Source organism: Brachionichthys hirsutus, chromosome 13 (assembly GCF_040956055.1).
Source record: "Brachionichthys hirsutus isolate HB-005 chromosome 13, CSIRO-AGI_Bhir_v1, whole genome shotgun sequence".
Lineage (NCBI taxonomy): Eukaryota > Metazoa > Chordata > Actinopteri > Lophiiformes > Brachionichthyidae > Brachionichthys > Brachionichthys hirsutus.
The window spans coordinates 6,301,111-6,326,781 of record NC_090909.1 but is presented as its reverse complement, the minus strand read 5'-3'; the positions used below and the strand labels follow the sequence as shown (position 1 = coordinate 6,326,781).

The following is a 25,671-nucleotide window of genomic DNA, read 5'->3' as shown; positions in this document are numbered from 1 at the left end:
CTATTGTCCTGCCATGAGGTCTGGGATGTAGCTCTTCTACGACTGAGCAGGAATTCAGGAGACACTGACTGCAGCTCGCCTGACTTGGATTAAAATGGCTGATCAAAATCATGGCCAGTGATTTCCTGCTAATGAAATATTTTTGACTCGTCCCAACATCAGATTCCTTGTTAGAAACAGTGTTTTGAGGACAATCTCTTCAGCAATGAGATTAGTTTCTTTTGATTTGATACCTATAATTCTTTAGCGTCTCATTTTACCCCACCCTGCACTACCTTGTCCTCCCCCCACCCCCTCCAGACGCACTTTTGATGCTCATCCATAGGGGCATGAAGCACACAACAATGGAGCCTTTGGACGACTGAGCTATATCCCACATCCTGCTATCCATAAAAACATAAACAGAGTTTTGTTTAATGCAGCCTGACCAAAAAAAACAAGTATGAGGGTTAGGGGTGTGACGGTGAAGAAAGTGATGAAGTGGGCTGACTTGAAAATGAATTATGGCTGCCGCTGGGTAAAAGGCATGTAATAGCAGGTAATATTACCCCTGAGATAAAGCCAGCATTCCTATGCCGATCACGGAGAATCTGTGTGACGATGCAACGACCACCAGCCAGGCCAGGTCAAGAGGGTGGAGACAGCTTGGACTGTCCCCTAAGAATAAGTGGCTTATGGTATGTAGTGACAGCAAGCAGTGGGGAGACAAGTCCCTCACAATCCTTATTCTGGTTATTCTGGTATTTGACGGCAAATGAATGGTTTAGCCTTGGAGGGAAATCTGATTTCTACTCTTCAAAGCTTTGTCTTACAAAGATTTACAAAGCATGGAACAGTTGAGGATCAAAAACTCATTTAAATCTGGATCATCAGTTAGTTGTAAGCTGTATCTCTGTGGCAAACAAATGGCAAAAAAGAATTCTACAAGCTAAAGCGTCCTGATTGGAAAGTACCAGCGAGCACACCGTGGACTCTGGCAAGTCACAGTAGTGAAAAGCTTCCCTGCAAGGAGACCTGGCGAACATGAGATCTATTTGAATGTCTCCGAATCTACGTGATCTCAGCTACACATTGGTGGCAGTGGAATACTGTATACTTATATATTAACCCCTCGAAAATGAGATTTTTGATCACCGAGATTCGGATAATTACTTAGATCTCGATTCAATTGCTCACGATGATGGTAATAAATTAATAAATCTTAATCAACACAAATGTGTATAATGTGTGTCACTCCTCTGAGCCCCCCCGACGCCCACTGGTCCCAGTGTTCCCGTTATATACACAGAACACATATTACACAGAACAAAGAGTGGATCGCAGAACAGGAGATGATCATCACTGCCCTCAACTCTGTCGTCACCGACTACCGTCAAACAGAGACGGCTTTTTTTTTCGTGGGCCAGGAAGAAAGGGGCGCTTGACAAAGTTCCAACAGTAAAAGTTCATCAGGAATAGTGTCTTTCTCGCCTCCTGTCCCCTCAGCGCAAAGGTACCTCCGGAAAGCAAAAGAAGCCCATTCACAGTGGAAGATGGCCTGAGGACACAGCAGGGCTTGCTTGCCAGCCAGGCATTCCACAGCAGACAGTGGACACATTATTATGACATTTACAAGGCCAGCTAGATAGATACAGCGTGATACGTGTGTGATAAAAGGTCGTACCGTCGATGTGAAGTGAGGCCAATGATACAGAGTGGAGGGAACCAGAAAAGGATCACGAGCGTCATAATGCGTTCAAGATTTAACAACTGAGTACTTCCATAGCTTCGGATAATACTCCTGTCTATCCTAGTAAAGTGCTGATACTTGATCTAAATCATATCAGAGAGTAAGAACTCCTGATTTGTTTGTAAATTGTTTTTCATCTCCTCACTACATGGGTTTAATTCGGTTTGTGTTCTTCACTGTGACATAATCACAGTCATCATAATCAGCATCCTTCCAACATGCCCACATCCTGTAGGTGTGGAGATACTTGTGTAACAGCTACTCACTCGCGTCTTCCAAACTCCTTGTGTTTTATTTTACGATCTCTGCGCTGAATAAAGTCGACTTGTATAGGAACAGCCTGAAGCCGTTTAGCCTCTCATCCGGGAGGCTTCCTCAGCTCTGAACGGTATTTAACGTCACGGAGTGGTTGAGGTGCTTAAGTCAAAATGAGAGTCGCTGGAACCCAGTCATGTGGTGTCGGCACTCGTACCCCTATAGGGATAGTTTTTTTATGGCTCTTTCTCAATTCAGGGGTTGCACCCTTCATCGGGTCCACGAACACCAGGCTGCACTGAATGCTGTTAAACAAGATGGTCAAAAGGCAATAACAGTAACATTTACTGTGCTTCAAACTGTAGAGGAATTGGAAGCAGAACTAGAAGTAAAAGAAGTGTAGTCAGCAATTCTAATTACATTTTCAGGTTGTGTGTGTGCATGTGCGTGTGCGCGTGTGTTTTATAAGCTTGACTTCCAAGAAATGTAGACTCTGTTCTTAGAGCATATTAAATGAAAAATTGTATATTTTGGGAAAAGACTTTCTTGCCAGAATTTAGATGAAAACTTGATATCGCTCTCATGCACATCGATTAAATACAAAGTTGCAACTAGAAAGAAAAAGCTTGTGTGGCTGTCGATGGTAACAAATTCTGCCTTCCAGCAAAGTATAGCGAAGCGAAGTATATGAGCAGCTTTTAGAACCGCTGATGAATTGATCTTTTTAGTCTCCGAACCAAGCCAGCTGTCTCCTCCTGCATGCTTCCAGTGCTAATGCTCAGCTACATTTACAGGTACCAGCAGCCACACAGGCTTATGTGTGTAATGTTATCAAGTTCCTCCCTGTTCTGAACGGGACTACATGCTTTATGTGAGCATAATCAAATAAAAAGAACTCTGTGCTTTACAGTGGAATACTTATCTTATGCTTATTGTTGTAGCATAATTACATTTAATACAGTCACATCAATAGAGCATTTTCCAATTTTATATAATACAGTATGCATTGTTTTTTGCCTGTACCCAGTTAATAAAATACTTGCATGAGCTGCAAAATACTCACGTAACTTTCTTAACTATTACATGCCTAGATATTATATTAGCTATAACTGTCATTTAACATATTGATCAAATAACAGGTACAGCTATCGCAGTAAGTTAGACTTAAATTACTGCTTTCACTGCATTCTTTTTTCTAATATATTTTTTTGTATAATATGTGTTTTAAAAGAGTGACTTGTGTTCAGTTGTTTAAATAAACGCCGTTAGGTGAAACAGAGGTGTCGGATTAACATAAAAACAGGCATCTGACAAATAATCCAATGTTTCCAAGCCTTGCAAAATCAATCGGGTTTGATTAGTCTCAGTTAAAATCATTTTTTTTAGCACTGAATACTGAAGACCTTTCCTCGCATAACTGATTCTGTGCTGCATTAACAGCTGTTGCAAGTCATGTGGGTGGGAGAGAGCGATCTGGTGGAATGAACATGATCATCACATTGACATATTTTCTTCCTGGTATTTTGTTGACCAGCAGAAGTGAACAGCAAATCTAGTCATTGAGCTACATGGAGACAACGTGACAAGCTGTTAGCTCCAACGGAGCGCTTGTCCTCCTGTCCGATCGTCAAATAAGTGTGCGCCCATGTCCCCAGCAAGAGCACAACACTGAACAATACATTTAACTCCCATTCACCATTTTAATGACATCTTTCTTTTCAGCTCCCGGCAGGGACAGAGTGAAGAGGATATGTCTGGAGCGGTGTAAGGAATCTTTTCCTGTCAACCTTTCAACTATAACTTTGGTCACATTTATCTACAGGTCATGTCATATTAGAATACAAATACGATTTAAATTATGCTTCGGGAAACAGTTTTTGAAATAGATTTAGCTGAAACTGTATGTGTTGGAATCCCCCCCCCCAAAAAAATACAACTTCTGTGAGCATTCAAGTGATAATGAAACCGAAAGAGACTTACTCAAAGACTTCCCAGATTGCCTAAGACAAGCTCTGAATGCTGTCCTTGCATGAACTGAGACAATAAACGTAAAAACAAAACTGAAATGAATAGTAATTGTAACCCAGATACCCAAAAACAAGTTGGGATGTTCTCTAAATCATAAATAAAACAGAATTTAATGATATATTTATCCTTTTCGACATGCACTCCAATGAAGCACATTTTTAATGGTTAACCTCATTCACTTCATTTTAAATAAGACATCATTGCTTAAAGGATTCTACTACATGGGCAGAGAAATATTTTGTAAAATTGTTGTCTGTAAAAATGATTCATAGTCCTGCAAAGTATCCTAACAGTTTTGGAATTTGATTAGTTTGATGCATAGTTATGTGTGTGTGTAGATGCACTACAATTTAAATCATTTTCATTCAGAAATTATTTTAAATCCAAAAATATTAATTTATCACTCACTGGTAACTAGATTTGTCTTGGCCATCATAAAAAAGTAATTTAAAAACACTTGTTATTTATTATTATTATTATTATTATTATTATTATTATTAGATAGATAGATAGATAGACAGTTTATTCATCCCAAGGGAAATTACAAAATGCATATTAATATTATTGGTTTAATTGCTGGTACGTTCGGGGGGGGGGGCGGGAACAACTGCCACGTCAAAAGTGATTGGCCAGGACTGGCAAGACTTGACCAAAACCTGTGCGGTGATTGGTCAGCTTTCAGCGCGTCCCGCCTGTGGGTGGTGCCGGTCTCGGGCTGAACGTTGAAGGGTTGCGTTCAACCGGTGTTGAGTTTAGAGGGTCTCTCTCCAGCAGGGTGAGAAGTCTGAGCAGCGCATCCGCCGAGGGGGGACGTAGCAGCTATTTGAAGAAAAGATCACGTTTCGTCATTCTACCGCTGGATACGTCACTCACCTTGGGGTTGGATTAACTTAAACCCGGTCTTTTTTAGTTTTTTCTTTTTCCTTTGCTTTAGAAGAAACTAAACTCACCGCAGACAATGGGATCCCAGTCATCCAAGGGAGAGGTGGCCGCAGAGGGAAGCGCAGCCGCCGCCGCCGCCGATGCTGCGGCTGTCAAAACCAACGGACAGGTAAATGACGCCACAGGTTGATATCGCTCTGTTTGCCAGTGTGTGTGAGATGATTATAAAAACACAAAATGAAAATAGTTCATAAATATCAATATATAAACCTCCGTTATATAATTCATTCGACGATTAAATGACAAGACTTGAATATGATAATATGTTTTATAAGTTAGGTGTTGCTTCCATGTGATGAGTCTGTAACACAGCATTCCGAAAATTATTGACGTTAAATGAGATGTTCGTATCTAAATCCAGTGTGTGTTTGTGACTGAGGTCTACACAGAAATCCGCACAACGTGTTTGACAGTGCCAGGCTTACAGGGGGAGGGGGCGGGGGGGCGAGCGCACGTACGCAGTCTACCATTCCTCCTTTGTAAAATACAAGCCTGTCGTCCGCTGGTCACCTGTTTCACAAACTGGAACTAATCTATATTTGATGTAGACAGGATGAATCACATTCAGTTATTCATCTGGTGCTTTAGACCATTATTGGATCATTACGCATGGTAATTGATAACTACAGTTATATTTATGTTTTTATGGGGTTTTTTTAACAGTGGCTTTAGATTTTTAAAAAAATGAAAAATTCGGCTGTTTGTCTGGGCTAAAATAAACAAATAAACAAACGTAAAATGTAAAAACAATTTCATTCTTCCATGATGCGCTTCAGTCCCGTCTTTGTTGAGCCGATGCATGTCTGGTACTTGTGGCGATCTGTGAGGTGCTATCGCCGCCTGTCGCCTCTTTAGGGTACTGCAAGGCGTCGCCTCTGAGCCGCGCGACACGGTGGTTAATTGATGAGGACGACGACGCTCTTAAAATAAACGAGCGATGCCCATCTCAAATAGATCCTCTTTGTATTTCAAGCGGGAGACAAGAGAAGCAAAAGTAAAAAAAAAATATTATATTGTGTCTGAAGGGGAAACTGGACAACAGATTATTTATTCTGTCACAATATTTTTTTCTCAGGAGAATGGACATGTGAAAACCAATGGCGACGTCTCCACAAAGCCTGATGGGGATGCTGCAGCCACCAATGGCTCAGCAGAGGCAGCCAAAGAGCCCGACGCCTGCTCAGGAGGCGACGCCATCGAGCCAGCCCCTGCTGCAGACGGAGAAGCAGCCAAGCCTGAAGGCGAGGCTGCGGCTAAAGAGACCCCCAAGAAGAAGAAGAAGAAGTTCAACCTGAAGAAGTCCTTCAACTTCAAACTGAATCTGAAGAAGGGCAAGAAGAGCGAGGCCGTCAAAGAGGAAGCGGCTGCCGCCGCCACTGACGCCCCTGCCGAGGAGAAGCCCGCTGAGAATGGAGCTGCTGCTCCTGCAGAGGGGGAGAAGAAGGAGAAGGAGAAGGAGGAGGTGAAGGAGGAGGCTGCCGCTCCAGCTGAGGCCCCAAAGGCTGAGGAGGGGCCAGCTAAAGAGGAGCCCCCCAAGGAGGAGACCAAGGAGGCAGCTGCTCCGGCCCCTGAGGCCACGAAACCAACAGAGGAGAGCAGCTCGACCCCCACCCCCTCTGAAAAGAAAGAGTGATTGTTCCTTTAGCTCACTATGAACTGGGTGAACTGTTTTTCAAGAGAGAGAGAAAGAGAGAGATACAAATTTAAGAGTATATATATATATATATTTATATATATATGTGTATATGTATACATATGTATATGTAAATATATACACATGTATGTGAGAGACTCCTTTGACGTGCCACTTTTCGTCATGACAACAAGACGGCAGACTAGATTCACTAGATCACATCCCTGGTTACTGATCGGCATCCGGACCCGGACTGAGTTTTAGGCTAATGGTTTTGGTCGCCATGTGGAAACTCTGATTTTTCAAGGCTATAGAAAGCGAGCCAATGACATCGTGACGTGAAGGCGGATGGAGTCGGAAGCATCTTGTCCCTAAAAAATCTACACGTCAAGATGCCTCCGAGCTGAAGGAACGAAGTTGCATCAGATCCTACGACACCACCGCCACTTGAAAAGACTGTTGAAAAGAGAATAATAAAAAAAAAAATACAAAAAATAATGGAATCAGAAAATGACAAGACTTGCCAACTTTTTACATTCCTTATATTTTAACCTGAATTTGAAGTATTTTGTGGTGTATTATAGAGAACCATCTTAAAAATTCAGAGAAGCTATTACTTGTTTAAAGGAATAAAAAAAAAGAAAAAAAATGGACAACTTTGATTTTTACCTTATTATGAGAAAAAAAAAGAACACTTAAGCTTGCTATGTTCACTGTTGCGGTTTGATATGAAGCGGAGTTGTTTATCTGTCGTGTGTGAGCCTGAATGCTTTGTCTGTGTAAATACGTTGGACTGATTTCTGTTCTTTATTTTGCTAATGTTGACAGATGTTACTGGTTTTATTGTAAAGTTGATAATGGTAAATAAATGTTGGTTACCTGCCCGTTAATGTGCCTTCATGATTATTTACATCATACAGTGAATCTCCTGATACATCCTGTGGTGGGATTTTCATGATTTTGAGTTACCCTGCACCCGTTTGCAGTAGTCAGTGGCCAGTTGAGAATGAATTGGGGATGCAATATTTTAATTTAACCAGTTATATAATAAAGCTAAAGAGACTATTTAATGGCTGATACCCCGACACAGGTAAGAAGAAAAGCATCTCATTCCCATTGGCCTTCAGGATACAACTAACAACAAGACTATAAAGTTTTTTGAGATTAAATATGAGATTATTAGTATTACAAAAAAACTTTGGATCGTTTAAGTCTCGTCATTCTGGAATGATCTGAATGTTGCGGTGGATTTTCCTGTGTATTAATTACTGAGGTCACGCTAGATCTAATCACAGTTTTTCTAGGTAATCTAACAAACTACAACCCTTGTGCGAGTAAACCTGCGTATTACAGGAGTAGTCAGTGTTAATGCTGTAAGGTGGTGTGGTTCGCACCCTTTCCTCATGACAATAGGAGTCTGGATCCCACAACAAACCCCGGTTCTGTTCCGTGTGGACTTCACACGTTCTCCTCTGTCGATGTGGTTCGACTCCATTTTCGAATCCATTTCGACTCCATTTTCCACCCACAGTCCAAAAACCATGGAATAAAGGTGAATTGGTGATAAATGTGTAACAAGTCGCTATTTGTCTCTCTGTGTCTGTTCTGTGGTGAAATCCCGCCTCTCGCTCAATGTCAGCTGGGATAGGCTCAACCTGCAACCGTGCAACGGACAAGCAGTTATGGAGGGATGGATGGAAAGATGGGTGGATGGATAGATTGAGCGCTCTATTTGTACCAGTTGCAATCTAATTAGGCCAAAGTTTGATTAATTACATTTTTATCCACTCGCTCATGTAATCATTAGCCATTATTGGATTGGTGCGCTCGTCCCCCCAGCATTAAACAAACAAGGACAAAAATAACAACAAAAACTATGACCTTCTTTTGACTACAAAGAAAAAGCCCATCATTTTAACTGATATTGGATTTATATGATTCCTTCTAGCACACCCTTCACATGGATATCGATTCATTGCCATATGAAGATGATTGATTTGGAGGTAATCGAATACCCCAACACCGCCATGTTTAGCTTCAATGACACCCCCCTGCCCCTCCATATCCTTGTGACCCTGATGCTTCCTCCTTCAGACATTGCCAACTGAGCACAGCAGCCATGCTCTGCGTAAACTGACCTAGTTCGCAGGGTAATACGATGCTTTGGGATCTGAGCTACATTTAGACCCAAATTCATTATTTAAACAAAGCTGTAGCTCCATATTGATAAAGCTTGATAAAACCTGTTAACGTTAACGTTATGTGTTTACAACATTTCTCTTAAAAAAAAAAGAGTCTTGAAACTGAGCAAAATCATTAGAACCCATATTTAAATGGGGGATGTCTGTAGACGATCTGCTCTCATCAGGTTTAAAATGTTTAAGGTGTAAATTATTAAACCTGTCCAGCGTATCTTTACGCTATGGATCAGTGTTTTTTCCACCATCATTCCGCACATGAGATTGTTTTTCTGATTATCTTCGGGGTGCAGCCTTTCTCATTCAGCAACGACAGGGTCTGCAGGGATTTAGAAATTCAAGTCAAAATAAATGCGCTTTTACTGCCACCTGGTGGCCATAATGCGAATGGCACGAAGCTGACCATATCATTGAATGGGATTCAAGACAATCAGCACTGCCCTTCTAAATGTCTTATTCTTCATCTTCGTCTTCTAGCCAAGGACAACTGAAGGCAATAGTCCTTTAACTAATTTTCTGCTGTTGATCAATAATTAAACATCTATCTCTGTCCAAAAATAATATTGTCATAAAATAAAGGTAGACATAGACCATGTTGCCAAAAAACACAGAAATTAAATGGGGCATTTAATTTTTTTAATCATTGAAATGGCCTCTTACACATAAAAAACAGTAGGGGAAATGGACAAATACATACAAATATATCTTTATAACACCAATGTATGGAGAAACAGAGCTCAGCCGTATCTAAAGCCTGATTTAAAACTACATTCATCTTATAAGACAGAAACAGAAGAAAGAAAATCAGGGGCAACATTTGTCATTCATAACCCAAAGCTATGGAACAGATTAGATATTTAAAATAGAAAAACAAAACATTTGATTAGCAGCTGTGTTCGCACACTCTGTGCTGTAGGCCGCTCTATTCCGGTCTAGACACACTGTCTGGATGTAGCTGTGATTTCGGCGGTCGTTGGTTTGTAGTACCGGCGTATTCCAGCCGGGCGGGTTGTGATTGGTTGACGACACGCTGAATGGGAGTTCCTCCAGTGCAAGTGAGGAACCGGTGGTCTCGAGAAAGTGGGCTAGCGGCTGATGTAAAATGGCGCTATCTCAAGGAACAAAGAAAAAAGTTTGCTATTATTATGACGGTAAATATGCAGCATTTACACGTTGATTTAGGAATAATGGAAAGCGTGCAGACATTTAGAAATTGTTACAATTTTTTTTTTTAAATGTACGATCAAGCTAGCTAGCCAGCGCAGCATGCTAACGTTGCATTAATCGTTTGACTAACTAGCCTGCTGTAGTTGCATTTTATTGCTGGTCTAACCTTTAGCTTGAACGTGCGCTCACCGGCTTTCGAGGTTGATCTGATTTTCAGCTAAAAAAAATAAAATAAAAAAGGAAGACAACTTGTTTTTTTTTGTGTGTGAAAAGCATTTGATTTATATTGTGATTAATGCAATTTGGTGTCAGTCTGGGAACAGAAAGCCACGAAGCTAACCGGCGCTAATCCCATTACTCTGTTGTCCCAACTTGATAAGAACTCTGGAGAAGTCAGTTTGATGATGTAATGACGTGTACTAATGCAAATAAACACCTTTATGATAAGATTCGCTTTTCAGTTTCGATGCTGATCTGCATCGAAGCGGAAATGTGCAAAGGTTTCACAGTTGTTACGTTCAGATCTGGCGCCATGAACGTTCTATAAAGCTGTGGATGGATGTAGACAAAATATACAGATTAAATTGAGATATACCCAGATTAATGGGCATATGGTGGACATACTACATGAATAATAATGGACATAATATAAATACTATCCAGGTTGTTAACAGATTAGGAAAACTAATTGGGTGACAGATGCATAGATTCTAATAAAACCGTATGAATGCAACCCTCATTGAAACAGTTGCTCTTTTACACAGCGAGTAAAAATGAACATGGCAGCAGGTTTCCAAGCTAATTCTTTGTTGATGACCCTTTTATTTCCAAGGCGATGTGGGTAACTACTACTATGGCCAGGGTCATCCCATGAAGCCGCACAGGATCCGCATGACACACAATCTCCTTCTCAACTATGGACTGTACAGAAAAATGGAGATCTATGTAAGTTTCCTCATTCCGTATAAACCCCCGCTACGTCACTGTGTGTCTAATTACGCTACCGCAAGATACGATTGCACCATCAGCGCTCGCCATTTGTCTCGAGACGATCCACTCAACCACGGTCGATAAAGCCGTCCAATGAGTTCTCCTATGTAAACACGGTCTAGAAGGCAGCAGCAGAACATACATTCTCAAGTGTGAGTTGTCAATTCATGGATTTGTAACTATATAAAGGTCTTTTTGCTATGCGATCGGCTTTATTAGACCTGACTAATAAAGCCGGGTTCATTGAATCACCTTCCACACATGTCAGTGAATAGAGACGCGCATCAGTCAGAGAGCGTAAAGCGCGAAGAGTAAAAGCACATCTATTTCAGAGGCCGCACAAAGCCAGCGGCGAGGAGATGACAAAGTACCACAGCGACGACTACATCAAGTTCCTTCGGTCCATCCGGCCGGACAACATGTCTGAGTACAGCAAGCAGATGCAGAGATGTGAGTGACGGACGGTGAACTGTGATTTAACGACGTTTGCCACCGAGCTCATGCGAGACGCTTTTAGCTGTTGCAGCAGATTAATATCATTTACGTGGATATAAACGTCATAGATTTATTTTTTGTTTTTTATGTTAAATGATTTCACATTTTTCTTTGCTTGCAGTCAACGTTGGAGAGGACTGTCCAGTTTTTGATGGCCTGTTTGAGTTTTGCCAGCTCTCCACAGGTGGATCTGTTGGTACGTGATCACCATCCATACTTTCCTTTAGTCCACCATTGAAATGCCATGCAAGCGTTAGAATATTACGGTTGGAAATGGGGAATGAATCCATTTCGCAGGCCTCAATTTGGCCGTAGCCGAAATGGCGGATTAGTTAACTTCTGATTCACTAGTAATATCAAACACCTGTGATGATCAATAAAATGGGGAGAGCTTGTTTTGTTCATAATGTGCACAGAAAAGATTTTTTGGATTAAAAAAAGAAAAAGTTCATCTTATTAATGTAAAACTAAAACATGCGTATAAATGTTAGAACTAATAATCATTGTTGGATCAGAACGGCAAATATAAATGGCATCATTGCATCATTGCGTTGTTCCTAGCCGGGGCTTTGAAGCTGAACAAACAGCAGACAGACATCGCCGTCAACTGGGCCGGCGGGCTCCATCACGCCAAGAAGTCTGAGGCTTCGGGTTTCTGCTACGTCAACGACATCGTCCTGGCCATCCTTGAGCTGCTCAAGTAAGCTGCTGCTTTCTTTGTGTATTCAGCCTTGCTGCCGTTGACCCATCGCTTTAGGTTTTACTTTCTTTCAGGCCCCCCCCAGTGACGCAAAGTAGTTGTTAAATCTATTATGGATGCTACACAAGCTATTGAACCCATTTAATGAATGAGTGAATGAATTTAATTAAACCCAAGCCATATCTTTCCGCTTAAGATGGGTCTGAACAAAAAATAGATAAAGGAATGGAACTAGAACAAATAGAAAGGAAATGAACTCAAACTGCTGATCACCGCCAAAGGAAAAAAGGTTCTCGATTTCAAGCCGTGATCTACGAGAACAATCTGCTTATCTTTCACCACCCGGCTTCCCAGGATTCCCAAAGTAACACTCTACCCAGTCGCTTCCTCCTTTTTCTCATTCCCCATTCTGGGAGATTCTGACATGAATTGAACTCTTTAGGTACCACCAGAGGGTTTTATACATAGACATCGACATCCACCACGGCGACGGGGTGGAGGAGGCCTTCTACACCACAGACAGAGTCATGACTGTTTCCTTCCACAAGTATGGAGAATACTTCCCCGGCACCGGGGACCTGAGGGTGAGTTGCTTTCTTCCAGTTTTCCCATCTAAGATTATTTAGGGAATCTTATGGGTGGCAATCCACGGATACCTCCGATGTGTACAGGACATCGGCGCTGGAAAGGGAAAGTACTACGCCGTGAACTACCCTCTCAGAGACGGCATTGACGACGAGTCCTACGAAGCCATCTTCAAACCTGTAAGTGCTTTTGGTATTGTGTCATCACGACGACCAGACTCTCTCTCTCTCTCTCTCTCTCTGAGAGGTTCCTGATTCTGTCTCGCTCTGTTAGATCATGGCTAAGGTCATGGAGATGTACCAGCCGAGTGCCGTTGTTCTCCAGTGTGGAGCCGATTCTCTGTCCGGAGACAGACTGGGCTGCTTCAACCTCACCATCAAAGGTACGGATGAGCCATTAGATGGCTCTCCCAATCCTCTGATGCCGTTGTTCGTCTTTAAGTACTTACTGTACATGCCCTTCTAGGTCATGCCAAGTGTGTGGAGTACATCAAAGGTTTCAACCTGCCTCTGCTGATGCTGGGCGGCGGAGGCTACACGATTCGCAACGTGGCCCGCTGCTGGACCTATGAAACCGCCGTGGCCTTGGACTGCTCCATCCCCAACGAGCTGCCCTACAACGATTACTTTGAGTACTTTGGGCCCGACTTCAAGCTTCACATCAACCCGTCCAACATGACCAACCAGAACACCAACGAATACCTGGAAAAGATCAAGCAGCGTCTTTTTGAAAATCTTCGCATGCTGCCTCATGCGCCCGGAGTCCAGATGCAGGCCGTTCCCGAGGATGCACCCCACCCGGACAGCGGAGACGAGGACGAGGAAGAACCTGACAAGCGCATCTCGAGTAAGAATGTTTTTATTTTAGTTTTAGAGGTCAAAGAACATAGTCATGCATATATATTTTAAATTGTAAATAAGTCACGTTCTGTCTTCCAGTCCGCGCCCACGACAAGAGGATAGCCTGCGATGAGGAATTTTCAGACTCTGAGGACGAGGCGGAGGGACAGGGAGGAGGTCGCCGGAACGCCGCGAACCACAAGAAGGCGAAACGAGTGAAGAAGGAGGAAGAAAAGGAAGGAGAGGAAAAGAAAGGTGACATTTGTTCTCGAGTCCAATTTGTGCTTTTATATGAATGAAAATTCTGATCACTTTTTTTTTTTTTTCCTTTTAGAAGTTAAAGAGGAAGAGAAAGAGGAAGATAAAATGGACACATCAGGGTAAAAATAAACAGCACATTTAAATTCTGATGAAATAATCCTTGTATGTAGTATCTTTAAAAAATTAAAGCAGCTACCATGTAGAGCCGATCTTGTGGAGATGCTCCCGTCTGCAGCAGTGCAGGAACCGCTTCAACAATCCTGGACACTCAATATTAGACCTCTTTGGAGCTCTGAGCAGCGGAAGCAAAGAGTTCCCGAGAATCTTTATAGATCTTATTTCAATAGATGCTGTGATTTTACAGCAGTAATACGAGGCTTACCACTGAACTATTTAATATTTGTGTTTCAGACCAAAAGAAGAGGTGAAGACAATTTGAGTTTTCACACGGGGAGAAAGGAATGGTCGAACCGTTGTCCTCCGGCCCCTCCGAGCCCGTGAACTGTTGTCCTCCGGCCCCTCCGAGCCCTTGAACCGTTGTCCTCCGGCCCCATCGAGCCCTTGAACCGCTGTCCTCCGGCCCCTCCGAGCCCTTGAACCGTTGTCCTCCGGCCCCTCCGAGCCCTTGAACCGTTGTCCTCCGGCCCCACCGACCCCTTGAACTATCTGACTGAGTATTCGTCTGTTAAGTGTTTTTCCCACCCAACTGGAGCTCATTACGCTGTAGCATGAAATAAGGTCGGCCTTAAGGTGAAGCACTTATCACAGTATTTCAGGCTCGGAAAGGTTTGTGGGGCTTTTAGGAACGTACCTGCAGATACATAAATGAAGTCTCGTTCACACATGTAGAAAATAGCTGCCTATTTATCACGCTGTCAATAACCAGCATTTCTGTCTCGCTGTGTTTATGTATCAGTGAATCGATGTTTCGAACGCTCTCGCCTTTGACATGTACGTATTACAGTCCCTGATCTCTGCTCAGTAAGTTATTTTAAAATATGAACAGTCGGTCCTCAATTCCACTTTGTTTTACGATTATTTTTTACGAGTATCTGCTATCTGTGATTTATCGTTCTGCTTTGTGTTTTTAAGTATGAACAGAGTGAGTGAATTTATTGCCTGGTGTGTATTAGCAGGGTACATAGAGTGGGCTGGCGAACGGGCCCCGACATGTGGCTGTTTGTGAATTGTGCATCACAACTTTATTAAAAAAGAAAACCCTCAAACATTTGTACAACAGTGTTTTGGTTTGAATATAACAACCATTACACAACAAAATAGATTCGTTTGCTTACTTAATTCATTCAGGTCGTTAATTATTGGAGGTTGAAATTACAGCAACATTAAAACAAGTTGCTTCAGATTCAGGCTTCATACACTGAATTATTGGGCGTTGAATAGATCACACAGACAACTTGGATTCTGTAAATTTATAACAATTTGTGGAATGAAGGACAAAATAACAGATTAAATGAACTTCAGGAACTGAGGAGTGGGTTTAATCTTCAGTCACAACAGCATTGCTGAACTGGGGAACAGAATCTTCTGATCCAACCAAATGTCATTAAACACCACACGGAGAAGAAATCAAGTTTTGTTTATTTGGAGAAATCTGAGAGGTACAGACTTTTAATTCTGGCCTGCACCCTGACCTCAGATCAGTTCAAATGAAGCGGTCAGATCTTAGATGCACTTTTCCTCAAAGCTCCTCCTCTGTGACGGGGATGGGTGATTCTCGCTGTGGATGTGGGGTCTGTCGTCCTGAACGTTCACGCCTCCAGCTCAAAGTCAAAGTAATGAGGGTCAAAGTAATGAATCCTTACGTATCCGTCTTCTCCTCCGCTGCTGTAACTGCAGACAAAACCACAGAACAAGAGACGTGCGTTTGCTGCATTTAAGAGCAGAGAGTATTTACAAGTTATGTTCAACTCTTACCTCTTGCCATCAGGGTGGAACGCCACACAGTTTATGGGACCGAAATGACCTTTGACCCTTCCAAACTCCTCTTCATAGGCAGAATGGAAGAATCTGATTTAGAGAAAAGAAAAGGAAAGTTCCCTTCTGAACACTTCACAAAGTTCCTCGACAATATAACATTCAATCTGAACCGTGTTTAGCGGGTTTAAATCATAAAAAGCAAAAAGCCAGTTTCTCCCCTCACCTTGCCTCAAACTTTCCAATCCTAGTGGATGTGGTTGTGACCTCCATGGCCTCCTGGCCACCTCCCATTACCACCTGAAGAACCCACAACATACACAAGTTGGAGATGCACTTTGCCTTTGGACAAATCACTAAAGTGTCAAAGGAAAGCGTATTGGGTCATTGTCCTTCCAGGAAAAGCTTCACTTACGTGATCCATAATGGGGGAGATGGCAGAAGAGTTGACGGGCCTCTCCGTTTTGAAGGTCTTGATATGATCCAGAGACGCAGAGTCGAACAGCTGAGAAGAAACGCAAGGAGACCAAACACTCAGGAAAGAAGCCTGATGTCAGAAAGTGGGTACAAATATCGCAATACAAATACATTTATTGTTGATACACGTATTACAGAGCAACAATGCCCCAAGCATTCACAGGCTGGCTATCGCGTGGAAGCTGAGGACAGACAGGGCCGGTAACCTTAGCAGTGTTGTCCTTGGAGGCGGTAACGAACATGGTAAGATCCACCGACGTCTGGATGTCATTGATCTGCTTGGTGTGCTCCTTGGCCTTCTTCAGGATTTCTCCAGACTGTCCATGAACAACACGAGAACAAACGAGAAACAAAATAGTTACATGTGATTAATCACGTTTATATGCTTTAATATAATTAATACACGTGCTTCCCTCTATTGAAGCCTGTGTGAAGCGGAATGCGTGTAACCAACCTTTGCGCTAAACTGGTTGATCTCTCCATTCTCATGCCCAGCAATAACGAACTCCCCCAGAGGTCCCCACACAGCACTGGTAACCTTGTGGTCGCTGCAAGGTAACGACTGGTAGGGCTGGTTGTCCTCTGCAGAGGGGGGGGGGGGGGGGGGAGGTTCATTAGACCACTGAGAGGAGCCACATTCCTGCTCACACGAAAGGTAAAAACGGTTTGGCGATCAAAAGACGCATTCAGAATTTGCTACAAAATTATTTTCAAATCAATGTGAGATTCTTTTGTTTCACAACTTCCACATTCAAATTAATTCATTAATTTTTGCAGTGCGAAATTATCCGCTTATAATTTCACAAGACCAAAATTGAGTTCTTTTCTGCCACCGATGTGTGTAGCAATATTTTTTTAACGTATAATCAGGCGTCATAAGATGTTATCCAAATGCATTCAATATATATTTTACAATCAGATTGAACGTGGCTGGTAGTTCTTCTATGCTCTACTCATCAGAAACATACGGAGTCTGCATTGTGATGCACGTACCGATCTGCTGTGGGTCCCTCAGGTCAAAGAAGTTCAGGAAACACTGGTAACCCATTTGTTTGTCCGTGGAGAACATGATGATGTTGCCGCTGAAGTCGAAGCCGCACGTTCTGACAGCAGAGTTTGTTTGGAACAGAGCCAGCTGTTTACCTGTACAGCACAGGGGGGGGGTGTCTCAGGATTAACCCTGTAAGCAATGCTACGACTGGAAACTCTTTGATATTAACATAACTATAAAACACAAACATCATTTTTAGGGTGAAGCTTGTTCTTTTTTTTTTTTTTTTTACCCACCGGTCTCACAGTCCCAAAGTCGACAGCTGTTGTCGGCTGATCCTGTCAATACATTTTTAGTATCCCCTGAAAGAACGCTAGTTAAGGAGCTAATCATGGTTTACATCAGCTATCTATCACAGCTTCACGCACGCGTCGCACGAATACGAAAGCAATCGACAAATTTCAACGCAAGTCAAGAGTAATCCACGAAAAAGGATACAATCACAGTCGACACACCAAACCGCTCCCGTGTGTCCGTTGTAGGTGCCGAGCCTCTCGCCATTGACAGAGTACCACACATTTGTTACCTGCAAAAGGAAGACACAAAAGAAATGAGGTCCAATAACAAATAAAGTAGCACGATAGCCACAGCGGCTCACCACGGGCAGCTCACCGTGTCTTTAGCTACAGAGAAGAGCAGATCTCCTTCTCTGTTGTACTTTATTTGAGTGATGGACCTCTCATGGCCCTGGAGCAGGATGGGTCTCTGCGAAGAGAAATGCTCGTCAACATCTGGAGAGTGTTACAAATAAATAAATAAATGAAATAAACACCGTCTAACTGACGACGGCCAGAAAGAACAGTTTCTTCAGAAAGGCCGCTTTCCGTAACAGGCAGCAGTCTGTCATGGCTAACCAGCTTAGTAGCGTTATGGCCACTCAATTATCTTTTCATAAATGTAAAAATGTCCACTTTCAGAGGCCAGGAAGTCATTTTTGCAGCACACGAGCAATACAGTGAAACACTGTTAGCAAAGGTTAGCTACATGTGCTAGCTAAAATTAAAGCCAACAGCCCCAGTGTGAAAGTGACCGTTATTCTGGTTCAGCTATAGCTCTTAACAAATCAAATCGTTTCCTCGGAATATACTCACCATTTTGTCACTAGTTCCAGTTTATTTACTGAACCTCCTGTTCTGACAAAAATTGATTCGCGTGTTCCAGACGCAGGAGCCGCGGCGGAAAAGGAATACGATGAACTTCCGGTGTAGTAAACTGTAGTAATGTCTTAGCACGCCCCCCAGCGGTCACACTGACTTGAAGCACACGGCACTCAAATTAATTTATTGCCAAAAATATTAAAAGCACTAAATGAGCCGAGCATTTAAGATGTAGTAAGTCTAATGCACCTTTAATCCTTCCTTTATAAACAAACACAGTTCGACAATTCCAGTATAACCGCAACATCTTTAATTCAACAAGAAAATAATATACAGGGCCAGGAAAAAGTACTGCAAAAGACAAAAAAAGGAAACATCTTTGGTTCCTTCTCATGATCAGTGACCCTTCACCTCCACCACTGGACTGTGGATACAAAGAATCCTGTTTGACTTGAACACTATTGTATCTGTATGTTTACACATTGTTACCAATGCTACATTTCAAGTAGTGTAAAAGAACATTTCAGGAAAAATCACGAGTTAATCTACAATTCAGAAATTCAATAACATTTTTTAGAATAATTTTCCCTCCTTATTCCCACTCGGCTCAGTCACTGCACTTTTTAAATGCATCAAGTAGACGCACACAAAAAATGTTTACATTTTCTAACGACATCTGTGAGGCAAATAATAGGGCTTGAAGCAAAGGGGAAAAAGTGTTGTGAGATTTGTTGATACAGTAGCTCCATGCAGGAAAGTGGATATAATGAATATACATTCTCAGCCAAGTGCTGGTCAGTCCAGACAGGGCAGAACAAAACCAAGAGTCAAGCGTTGCATAGAAGTACTTTAACATTCTGTCCTTAAAACCCGATTAGAAGCTACTGCAATCATCAGGGCTGGGGGGAGACAATCATAGCTGCTTATCTCGTGCTCAAACACACAAACAGGAAGTATTCTGAAAGTTTAGGAATGAAACCTTGGTCATATATTCATGTTCTAAACAAACTAAACTGGCGCTCTTTAAGACATAAATTATGTGTCACACAACAAATAGACATCAAACTCAAATGCTGCACGAATAAAGAGTGATTCAAATATGATTAAAAACAAAAACTTGGTCTACTAGAAACAAAAACTATAACAGAAGTAATAGTTTAAAGCCTCTGAATAAATGAGCAGTGAAAGAAAAAAATAAGTTTGAATTACTATGTAGAATTTCAGGTTATCGAGAGGTGGATTATTGAAAAAAATCTATAAGGTCTATATTAAGACTTCACTTTGCAGAAAACCTCGGGATACCCTTTGTCTCGAACCCCCTGCAGCCACACTAACGTGCATGAAACAGACAAACGACCACTCATACGGCTACTCTCGCGTTTCCCTTTGTGTCACCCCCAGCAGCTCTGCATTGGATGTGGGAATGTGTCAGTACACACACACACACACACAGAGAAAAAACAAACCTTCCCTTCCTGGTGACACTGAGCTGATGGTTATTACGACCAATAATAATCAGTCATTAAAATCTGATTAGGGGAAGTACCGGTAATCAAAAAACCATTAATTCAATTCTGACTGAGTTATGGTTTGTTTTTAGGTGCTCAGGGCATGCTGGGAGGACAGGCGCTCACCCTGTTCACTGCTTTGCTGCTGGACCAGTGTTTAAGATGAGCTTCATCCAGCGGAGGAGAAGTGGTTTTGCAGGCTGGTGGTTTTAAGTCAGAGGGGACTGGAGACAGTCGGCGTTACTTCATTCCTGTGCAGCGATTGGCTGCGCCGTTGCCCCTTCTAATAGGGTGTCTGTGTCCAGTTCTGGGTCGCAGTGGCAGGACTGGGAGCACGGTGCGCCGTCTGAGACGTGCTGGCTGCTGGGCTCCAGCAAAGAGTCCGTAGGAGGTGGAGAGGGGGACTCGGTCCCTGGGTCTGAGGCGGGGGCTCCTACGCTGCCGCTGAGGTTCTGAACCTTCTTGTTGAGCTCATTGCGTTCAACTTTTAGCGCCCGCCGCAGCTTCTCCAGCCGCTGGACTTTACCCTGAAGTGCCTCGAACTCGTGGTCCCGCGTGGATTTCTGCAAACAACAACAAATGCTCCAGAATACAAGCAAGCTAAACTAGGTCTGAGCTCGACATGAAGAAACCAAAAAAATAAACAAACTGTACCTCCTCTGCCATGTCCAGAAGAGCCTTGTTGCTGCTCTCCCACCGGGAGCGATACATTGCAGTCTCCTTCTCCAGCCTTTTGATCTTCTTAGTCATCTGTAACACAAAGGACAAGACACTGTCATGTCCAGAAGGTGGAACTCAGCTCCTCGTCTTCCTCCATTCCTTACAATCGGCCCACCTTCTCCATATCCTGTTTGAATGAGGTGAACACCTCGTTGCTCTTGGATAAAGTGGTCTGAAAATCTTCAAACTTCTCTGTGTAAAGCGACAGCTGTAAAAACAACAACAACAACAACAACGCAGGTTTAATTACAATCACAAATGTTTCATGCAATCCCTATCGAGCTATAAATGAGGAGAAATGGCTGCTGGGAGACCTGCTGTTTGAGTTGAACTTCCTGCTGCGTCATCAGTTCGCATATCCTCTGAGACTCCACCGCTTCTCTCAGCAGCTGAGGAGGCGAGAGAAATTATTGCAACATGTCCAAAAGGACAAAAGGACTGAGCACAATGCTTATACTTTGTAAATGTACGAGTATGATTACAAATTCCTTCTCTCTCTCGTGACGCTCCTCTGACTCCTTCAGCAGCTCCTGAGCCTGGTGCAGCTTGGCGTCCACCAGCTGTTGCTGCAGGTCTTTATGCTTTACCACTTTGTCAATGTGCTGGATGACAAAAGTCAAAGAAATAAAAATGCCAATCAGACATCCTGCAAAAATGTTTGGGAGTTTTAAAACACTCCACACACACACACACACCTCTTCTCGTAGTTTATACTGTTCATAGAGTTTCTTCAGTTTCTCCGCCAGCTCCGTGTTCTCTTGTCGAAGGCTGGCGTTCCGCTCGTCGTGTTGCTCCATCTGAGCCTGGATGTCGTTCAGCGTCACTTGGAAATGGGAGGTCACTTCCTTCCTTTTCTCCTCCTCCAGACGTGTTCTTTGTATCCCTTCCTCCTGATAAGGGAGAGAAGAGGAAGTTAATGATGTTAAAGGTGGAAATCATGTTGAGGTCAACACTCGCCACCAACTAGAAGTAGGATGTTACATGCTTTCAGGACACGTTCTAACGTACGATAGGCGTCTACAATAACTCTCGTGCTGTCTGTCTTGTACCTTCAGGGTGCGGTTGTGTCTCTGCAGCTCTCTGCAGAGGCTCTCCAGCTTGCTCCGAGCCAGGATGGCCTTACTGTGCTCGTTCCTCAGGTTGTCTTTCTCTTGGACCAGCTGGTCCTGCTTCTTCTGCAGTGCTCGCATTTCTTTCTGGGTGTCACGGTGCTCCTCCAGCTGTCAAATACACACACAAGTACCCTGAGTCGATCCAGTATCTACCTAAAATTTACACTCAACGAACATCTGCGTAAATGGTTAGTCTTTCAAAAACACACACAGTCAATATGAAAATGTAAAACCAGAATAATAACAGATTCGGACTAAATACATAAACTTAAAATAAGCAAAGAAATGTAATGACATTAAATATGATATTTATTTATTTTATATTTAGCTTACTATTATTAATATATAATCAGTGTTTTTATTCACTGTCGTTGCACTTGAACTCATAAGAACAATCGATTTCTAACTCCTCTGAAAACACCAAAATCTCTAACTTCAACTCATTTATGCTGCTGTCAATTTGTGAAGTGAAATGCTGTGAGCATTCTTATTGAATCTAAATCATTTCATATTCATCCAATTGCCAATCTGTCCCAACGGATTCAGACAAGTCACAGAATTGATCAAGTTGAATTAAAAATGGTCGGAAATCTGGCGGATCCAGTTGAAAATTGCCATCTGTGACTCCAGCAGACAGAAAATCAGGAATAACATCCACATTTTCCAGAGTTCCAAATCGAATCCCACCACTCACCAGTTCAGCGTACTTTTTACAGAGGCCGGCAAGCTTTTCTTCGGGGGTGCTCAATGTGTTCAGCGTCTGCATGAGGACAGTGATCTCTTTGCCTGCACAAACAAGGTAACAGAAACAGGAAGGAATCACAGAACCGGTTAGAAGACACAGTCCAACTGCAAATTGGACACATTTCCTGCAAACGTCACTGTTTCACTGATATCAAATAGTCATGTGTGATCGGCAGAATCTACAGATAACATCACCAATCTAAAAACACACAAACAAAACACACGTACTGCATCCTGGGCTCGCTACACAATGCTTCCCGAGCACCAATGACAAAGACTCTCCTGGTATTCTAAAACGCAGTAAATGAATCCTTACCCAGACCCTTGACTTTCTTCTTCTCTTGCAACTTCCTCTGCTCTTTGTCCTTGCTTTTTGCCCTGTTGCCTTTACCGGCCTCTGGTTTGTCGTCCTCTCTGGTCAAGTCATTGCGCTCTGGGCTGTGTGACTGACCGTTGGACATGGTGCTGGCATCGTCTGAAATACTTTCCCAGCAGTAAGTGCTGAAGATGTCCTCCAGCTGCCGGCTCAGCTCATCGGCCATGTCACGCTGAGACTGAGCTGCCTCTGCAACTAGATTAGAGAGGAGGAAATTTCATTTTATTTTTAATAAGACTATATAGAAACACAGAAGCTTTACAATATAGCCTATAAAACAAAACCTGAGATTTGAGGCCGCTACTTCCAAGACATTTTTCACATTTCTGGCTGACAAATTTGCGACATTTTTCCTCGAAACAAAAAAAGTTTAATAAAAATATATAATGCAAATAAGAGAATCTCACTCAAGCTAATAAGATGTAGACTTCTATAACAAAAATACTCTCATTAGGTTGGATTTGAATTGGCATCTATAGAAGCCAATGGCACTGAATGTGCGCCACACATGTGAATGTTGTTGCTCAGAAGCATATTAACATCTGGAATTGGTGTATACAATTGGTTTTGCGATATGGATATATTAAAAAATGTCATTTGTAGAACTACAATACATACTAGATTCGCCAACCAGCGTGACAGGAAGCCAACAAAACCGGCTCCATGCAACAGAGTGCTGCCATCAACATAATATATATGCAAAATGAAATAAAAACTGTACCTTCACTTCCTGTCTCATCACTTTGGGGCGGTGTGTCTGTCGGTGGCATCTGTGGTTCTGACTCTTTGGTGCTGTTGCTATCTGAGCCGTCGTTTGCAGCTGTGGGTGACTCAACCTCTCCTGCTGTCGGTGGCGCACCTTCACTGCCCTGGGAGGCCCATTCCTCCACGTCTTGTTCTTTCATTACTGGTATCTGAAAAAAGTTGGAAAAAGTGTAATACATGACTCAGTACCATCAGTAGTGTTAGCTTCATTTTAAAATAGTGTTCCAATAAAGGCCCATTTCAGTGCATGAAATGGTTCAATGAAAACCACAATATATATATAATTTTTGCACTCGGTGTGTCACACCAAGCGTGATGACACATGGCTAGGAAAAGCATCGTCACAACTCATTTATCAACGAAAATAAAACTGGAAGACATCCTAGCCCAGGAGCAGGCTACAAGGACCGCGAGATGAAGGCGATGACTGTCTGCGGCTGAGTGTGACGAGTCAGAGGAGGAGGATGCAGATTAGATCATGAAGCATCTCATGCTCTGTTCAGGGACCCATTACTGTCATAGATCAGCTTGCTTTATTTATCGCTGGTTGAGTTCAAATCCAGTAGAATTCCTGAATTGTACCCAGCCATTCATCAATATATTAAAAAAAAAAGAATACTTTGCTCTGGACTCTTCAGTACGTTTGCATTCAACATAATACTTTACCTCAATGAAATGTATAGAAATTAATGTATATCGACCACAAAAGGGGAATTTATTATTTTGGTTGCTAAAAATATTCTTGGCCTGTGGAGTTTTTTCATCATCACTTGGCTGGTGAGTCAAAAAGCTAATTGACTTAGACTCAGACTGCTTATCTGTCAACTACAGCGATGTCAATACGATCAAATGTCAACATAGAAGTCCTATATCTTGTCTACATAGCGTTAATCAAAATACGTTTGATTTTATCTTCGTGTATTTGATAATGTGTATAAAAACCTTTAACCGCCAACTTGTAGCTAACGCATGGGATTCTGCCTTATATACAATATTCCTACGTTAACTGTCTTGTTTTAAGATCAGTGTGTGGAGTTACAAATCTCACAGCAAATTAAATTGATATTTTAAGTGCGCCCTGACCCCAGTAGCTTCCGTTTCGCCACTAAGGATCAGGCTTTTCACAATTCGTAGGCTAAAAACTGCTAACACTTGCTAGCTGCCAGATGCAGCAAAATTAGCTCGCACGACTATCATCAGCACACCGATGTTAGTCATGTATAGCGGAAACAAACATCTATTAACCAAGGCTGACTACATACGTTCATCTTTCTAAATCGCCTTCCAACTTCTCAGATAAAAGGGAATTGTTTACCTTCGGTCTTAATCGGGAAATCGTTAGACTGATGTCGTTTTTTTTGTTTTTTTTAAATCAGCGCGAGCGAGAAAGAATGACTTCCGGTCATAACTTTGGCTTCTTCTTCGTTGTATCTATGAGGTTCGCAGTACAGCTTCTTACTTTGTCGCCAACTATCGGTTAATTTAACACTGAAAATGCAACTTTTGTCCTTGATTTTGTCTACCTCTCGAAAGAACAGATATATTTTCTTGAAGTATTTGCCCCGTCTGATTTTTTTTCCTTCATACTTTTCACTCGAATATTTCAGGTTAGCAAATACATCATAATATTCGACCTGAGTACATTTTTGGAAAGTGTGCAACCCTTTACATCTCATAAAAACATCACATCATAATTTAAACATAATGGCGGTAGGGTGATGGTCTGGGTCTGCTTTGCTGCTTCGGGATGTGGACAACTTGCCGTAATTGATTGGACAGCCAATTCCGTTCTCTACCAGAAAATCCCAAGGGAATATGTCCGGCCATCAATTCATAATTTCAATCTCAAGAGCACTTTGGTAATGCAGCACGATACTGATCTAAAACAAAATGTAAATTAAGGTTTTGATGCCTTCTAGTCAACAGTTTACATAAAATTCAGAATAAAAAGAATTAATCAGAGTGAAATTCCTCCACAGGGTTTCCAAATGTATTTTTTTTTTATGATTCGAAATATTTAACGGTGGCAAACTACTAAATAAAAATTAAGTGGCACTATATTTG

General features: G+C 42.3%; 4 protein-coding genes across 4 annotated transcripts; 2 read left to right on the top strand and 2 right to left on the bottom strand.

Annotated features, from left to right (window-relative positions):
* Positions 1-4,967: 4,967 nt before the first annotated feature.
* On the top strand, positions 4,968-6,587 carry marcksl1b (MARCKS-like 1b). The gene is made up of 2 exons (XM_068747471.1): positions 4,968-5,063; positions 6,030-6,587. Exons 1-2 carry the CDS (start codon positions 4,971-4,973, stop codon positions 6,585-6,587), a joined length of 651 nt encoding a protein of 216 aa, XP_068603572.1. The 5' UTR covers positions 4,968-4,970.
* A 3,247-nt stretch (positions 6,588-9,834) lies between these two features.
* hdac1 (histone deacetylase 1) lies at positions 9,835-15,252 on the top strand. The gene is made up of 12 exons (XM_068747181.1): positions 9,835-9,936; positions 10,785-10,897; positions 11,275-11,392; positions 11,559-11,633; positions 11,999-12,137; positions 12,580-12,721; positions 12,809-12,901; positions 12,996-13,104; positions 13,188-13,568; positions 13,661-13,816; positions 13,896-13,941; positions 14,234-15,252. Exons 1-12 carry the CDS (start codon positions 9,888-9,890, stop codon positions 14,259-14,261), a joined length of 1,449 nt encoding a protein of 482 aa, XP_068603282.1. The 5' UTR covers positions 9,835-9,887; the 3' UTR covers positions 14,262-15,252.
* Positions 15,253-15,405: 153 nt separating this feature from the next.
* Positions 15,406-18,479, bottom strand: eif3i (eukaryotic translation initiation factor 3, subunit I). The gene is made up of 11 exons (XM_068747182.1): positions 18,377-18,479; positions 17,898-17,990; positions 17,724-17,811; positions 17,522-17,587; positions 17,228-17,377; positions 16,689-16,816; positions 16,441-16,551; positions 16,173-16,262; positions 15,984-16,057; positions 15,758-15,850; positions 15,406-15,673 (listed from the first exon to the last, which is right to left on the bottom strand). Exons 1-11 carry the CDS (start codon positions 18,377-18,379, stop codon positions 15,592-15,594), a joined length of 978 nt encoding a protein of 325 aa, XP_068603283.1. The 5' UTR covers positions 18,380-18,479; the 3' UTR covers positions 15,406-15,591.
* A 1,497-nt stretch (positions 18,480-19,976) lies between these two features.
* txlna (taxilin alpha) lies at positions 19,977-24,979 on the bottom strand. The gene is made up of 11 exons (XM_068747180.1): positions 24,923-24,979; positions 23,564-23,756; positions 22,783-23,037; positions 22,417-22,508; positions 21,660-21,830; positions 21,306-21,500; positions 21,093-21,212; positions 20,925-20,999; positions 20,726-20,818; positions 20,545-20,640; positions 19,977-20,453 (listed from the first exon to the last, which is right to left on the bottom strand). The coding sequence occupies exons 2-11, from the start codon at positions 23,745-23,747 to the stop codon at positions 20,136-20,138; spliced, it is 1,599 nt and encodes a 532-aa protein (XP_068603281.1). The 5' UTR covers positions 23,748-23,756; positions 24,923-24,979; the 3' UTR covers positions 19,977-20,135.
* Between the last annotated feature and the right edge of the window lie 692 nt (positions 24,980-25,671).

What these genes read in the sequence shown, in the direction of transcription:
- marcksl1b (XM_068747471.1), top strand. Translation starts at nt 4,971, where the DNA reads ATGGGATCCCAGTCATCCAAGGGAGAGGTGGCCGCAGAGGGAAGCGCA. An exon ending in CTGTCAAAACCAACGGACAG is followed by an intron (nt 5,064 to 6,029) that starts GTAAATGACGCC and finishes TTTTTTTCTCAG; the next exon opens with GAGAATGGACATGTGAAAAC.
- hdac1 (XM_068747181.1), top strand. Translation starts at nt 9,888, where the DNA reads ATGGCGCTATCTCAAGGAACAAAGAAAAAAGTTTGCTATTATTATGAC. An exon ending in GCCATCCTTGAGCTGCTCAA is followed by an intron (nt 12,138 to 12,579) that starts GTAAGCTGCTGC and finishes TGAACTCTTTAG; the next exon opens with GTACCACCAGAGGGTTTTAT. An exon ending in CCGGCACCGGGGACCTGAGG is followed by an intron (nt 12,722 to 12,808) that starts GTGAGTTGCTTT and finishes CGATGTGTACAG; the next exon opens with GACATCGGCGCTGGAAAGGG.
- eif3i (XM_068747182.1), bottom strand. An exon ending in TTGGTGTGTCGACTGTGATT is followed by an intron (nt 17,588 to 17,723) that starts GTATCCTTTTTC and finishes GCGTTCTTTCAG; the next exon opens with GGGATACTAAAAATGTATTG. An exon ending in ATTGGAAAGTTTGAGGCAAG is followed by an intron (nt 15,851 to 15,983) that starts GTGAGGGGAGAA and finishes TCTCTAAATCAG; the next exon opens with ATTCTTCCATTCTGCCTATG.
- txlna (XM_068747180.1), bottom strand. Translation starts at nt 23,747, where the DNA reads ATGAAAGAACAAGACGTGGAGGAATGGGCCTCCCAGGGCAGTGAAGGT. An exon ending in AGTATAAACTACGAGAAGAG is followed by an intron (nt 21,213 to 21,305) that starts GTGTGTGTGTGT and finishes TTTGTCATCCAG; the next exon opens with CACATTGACAAAGTGGTAAA. An exon ending in ACGAGAGAGAGAAGGAATTT is followed by an intron (nt 21,000 to 21,092) that starts GTAATCATACTC and finishes TCGCCTCCTCAG; the next exon opens with CTGCTGAGAGAAGCGGTGGA.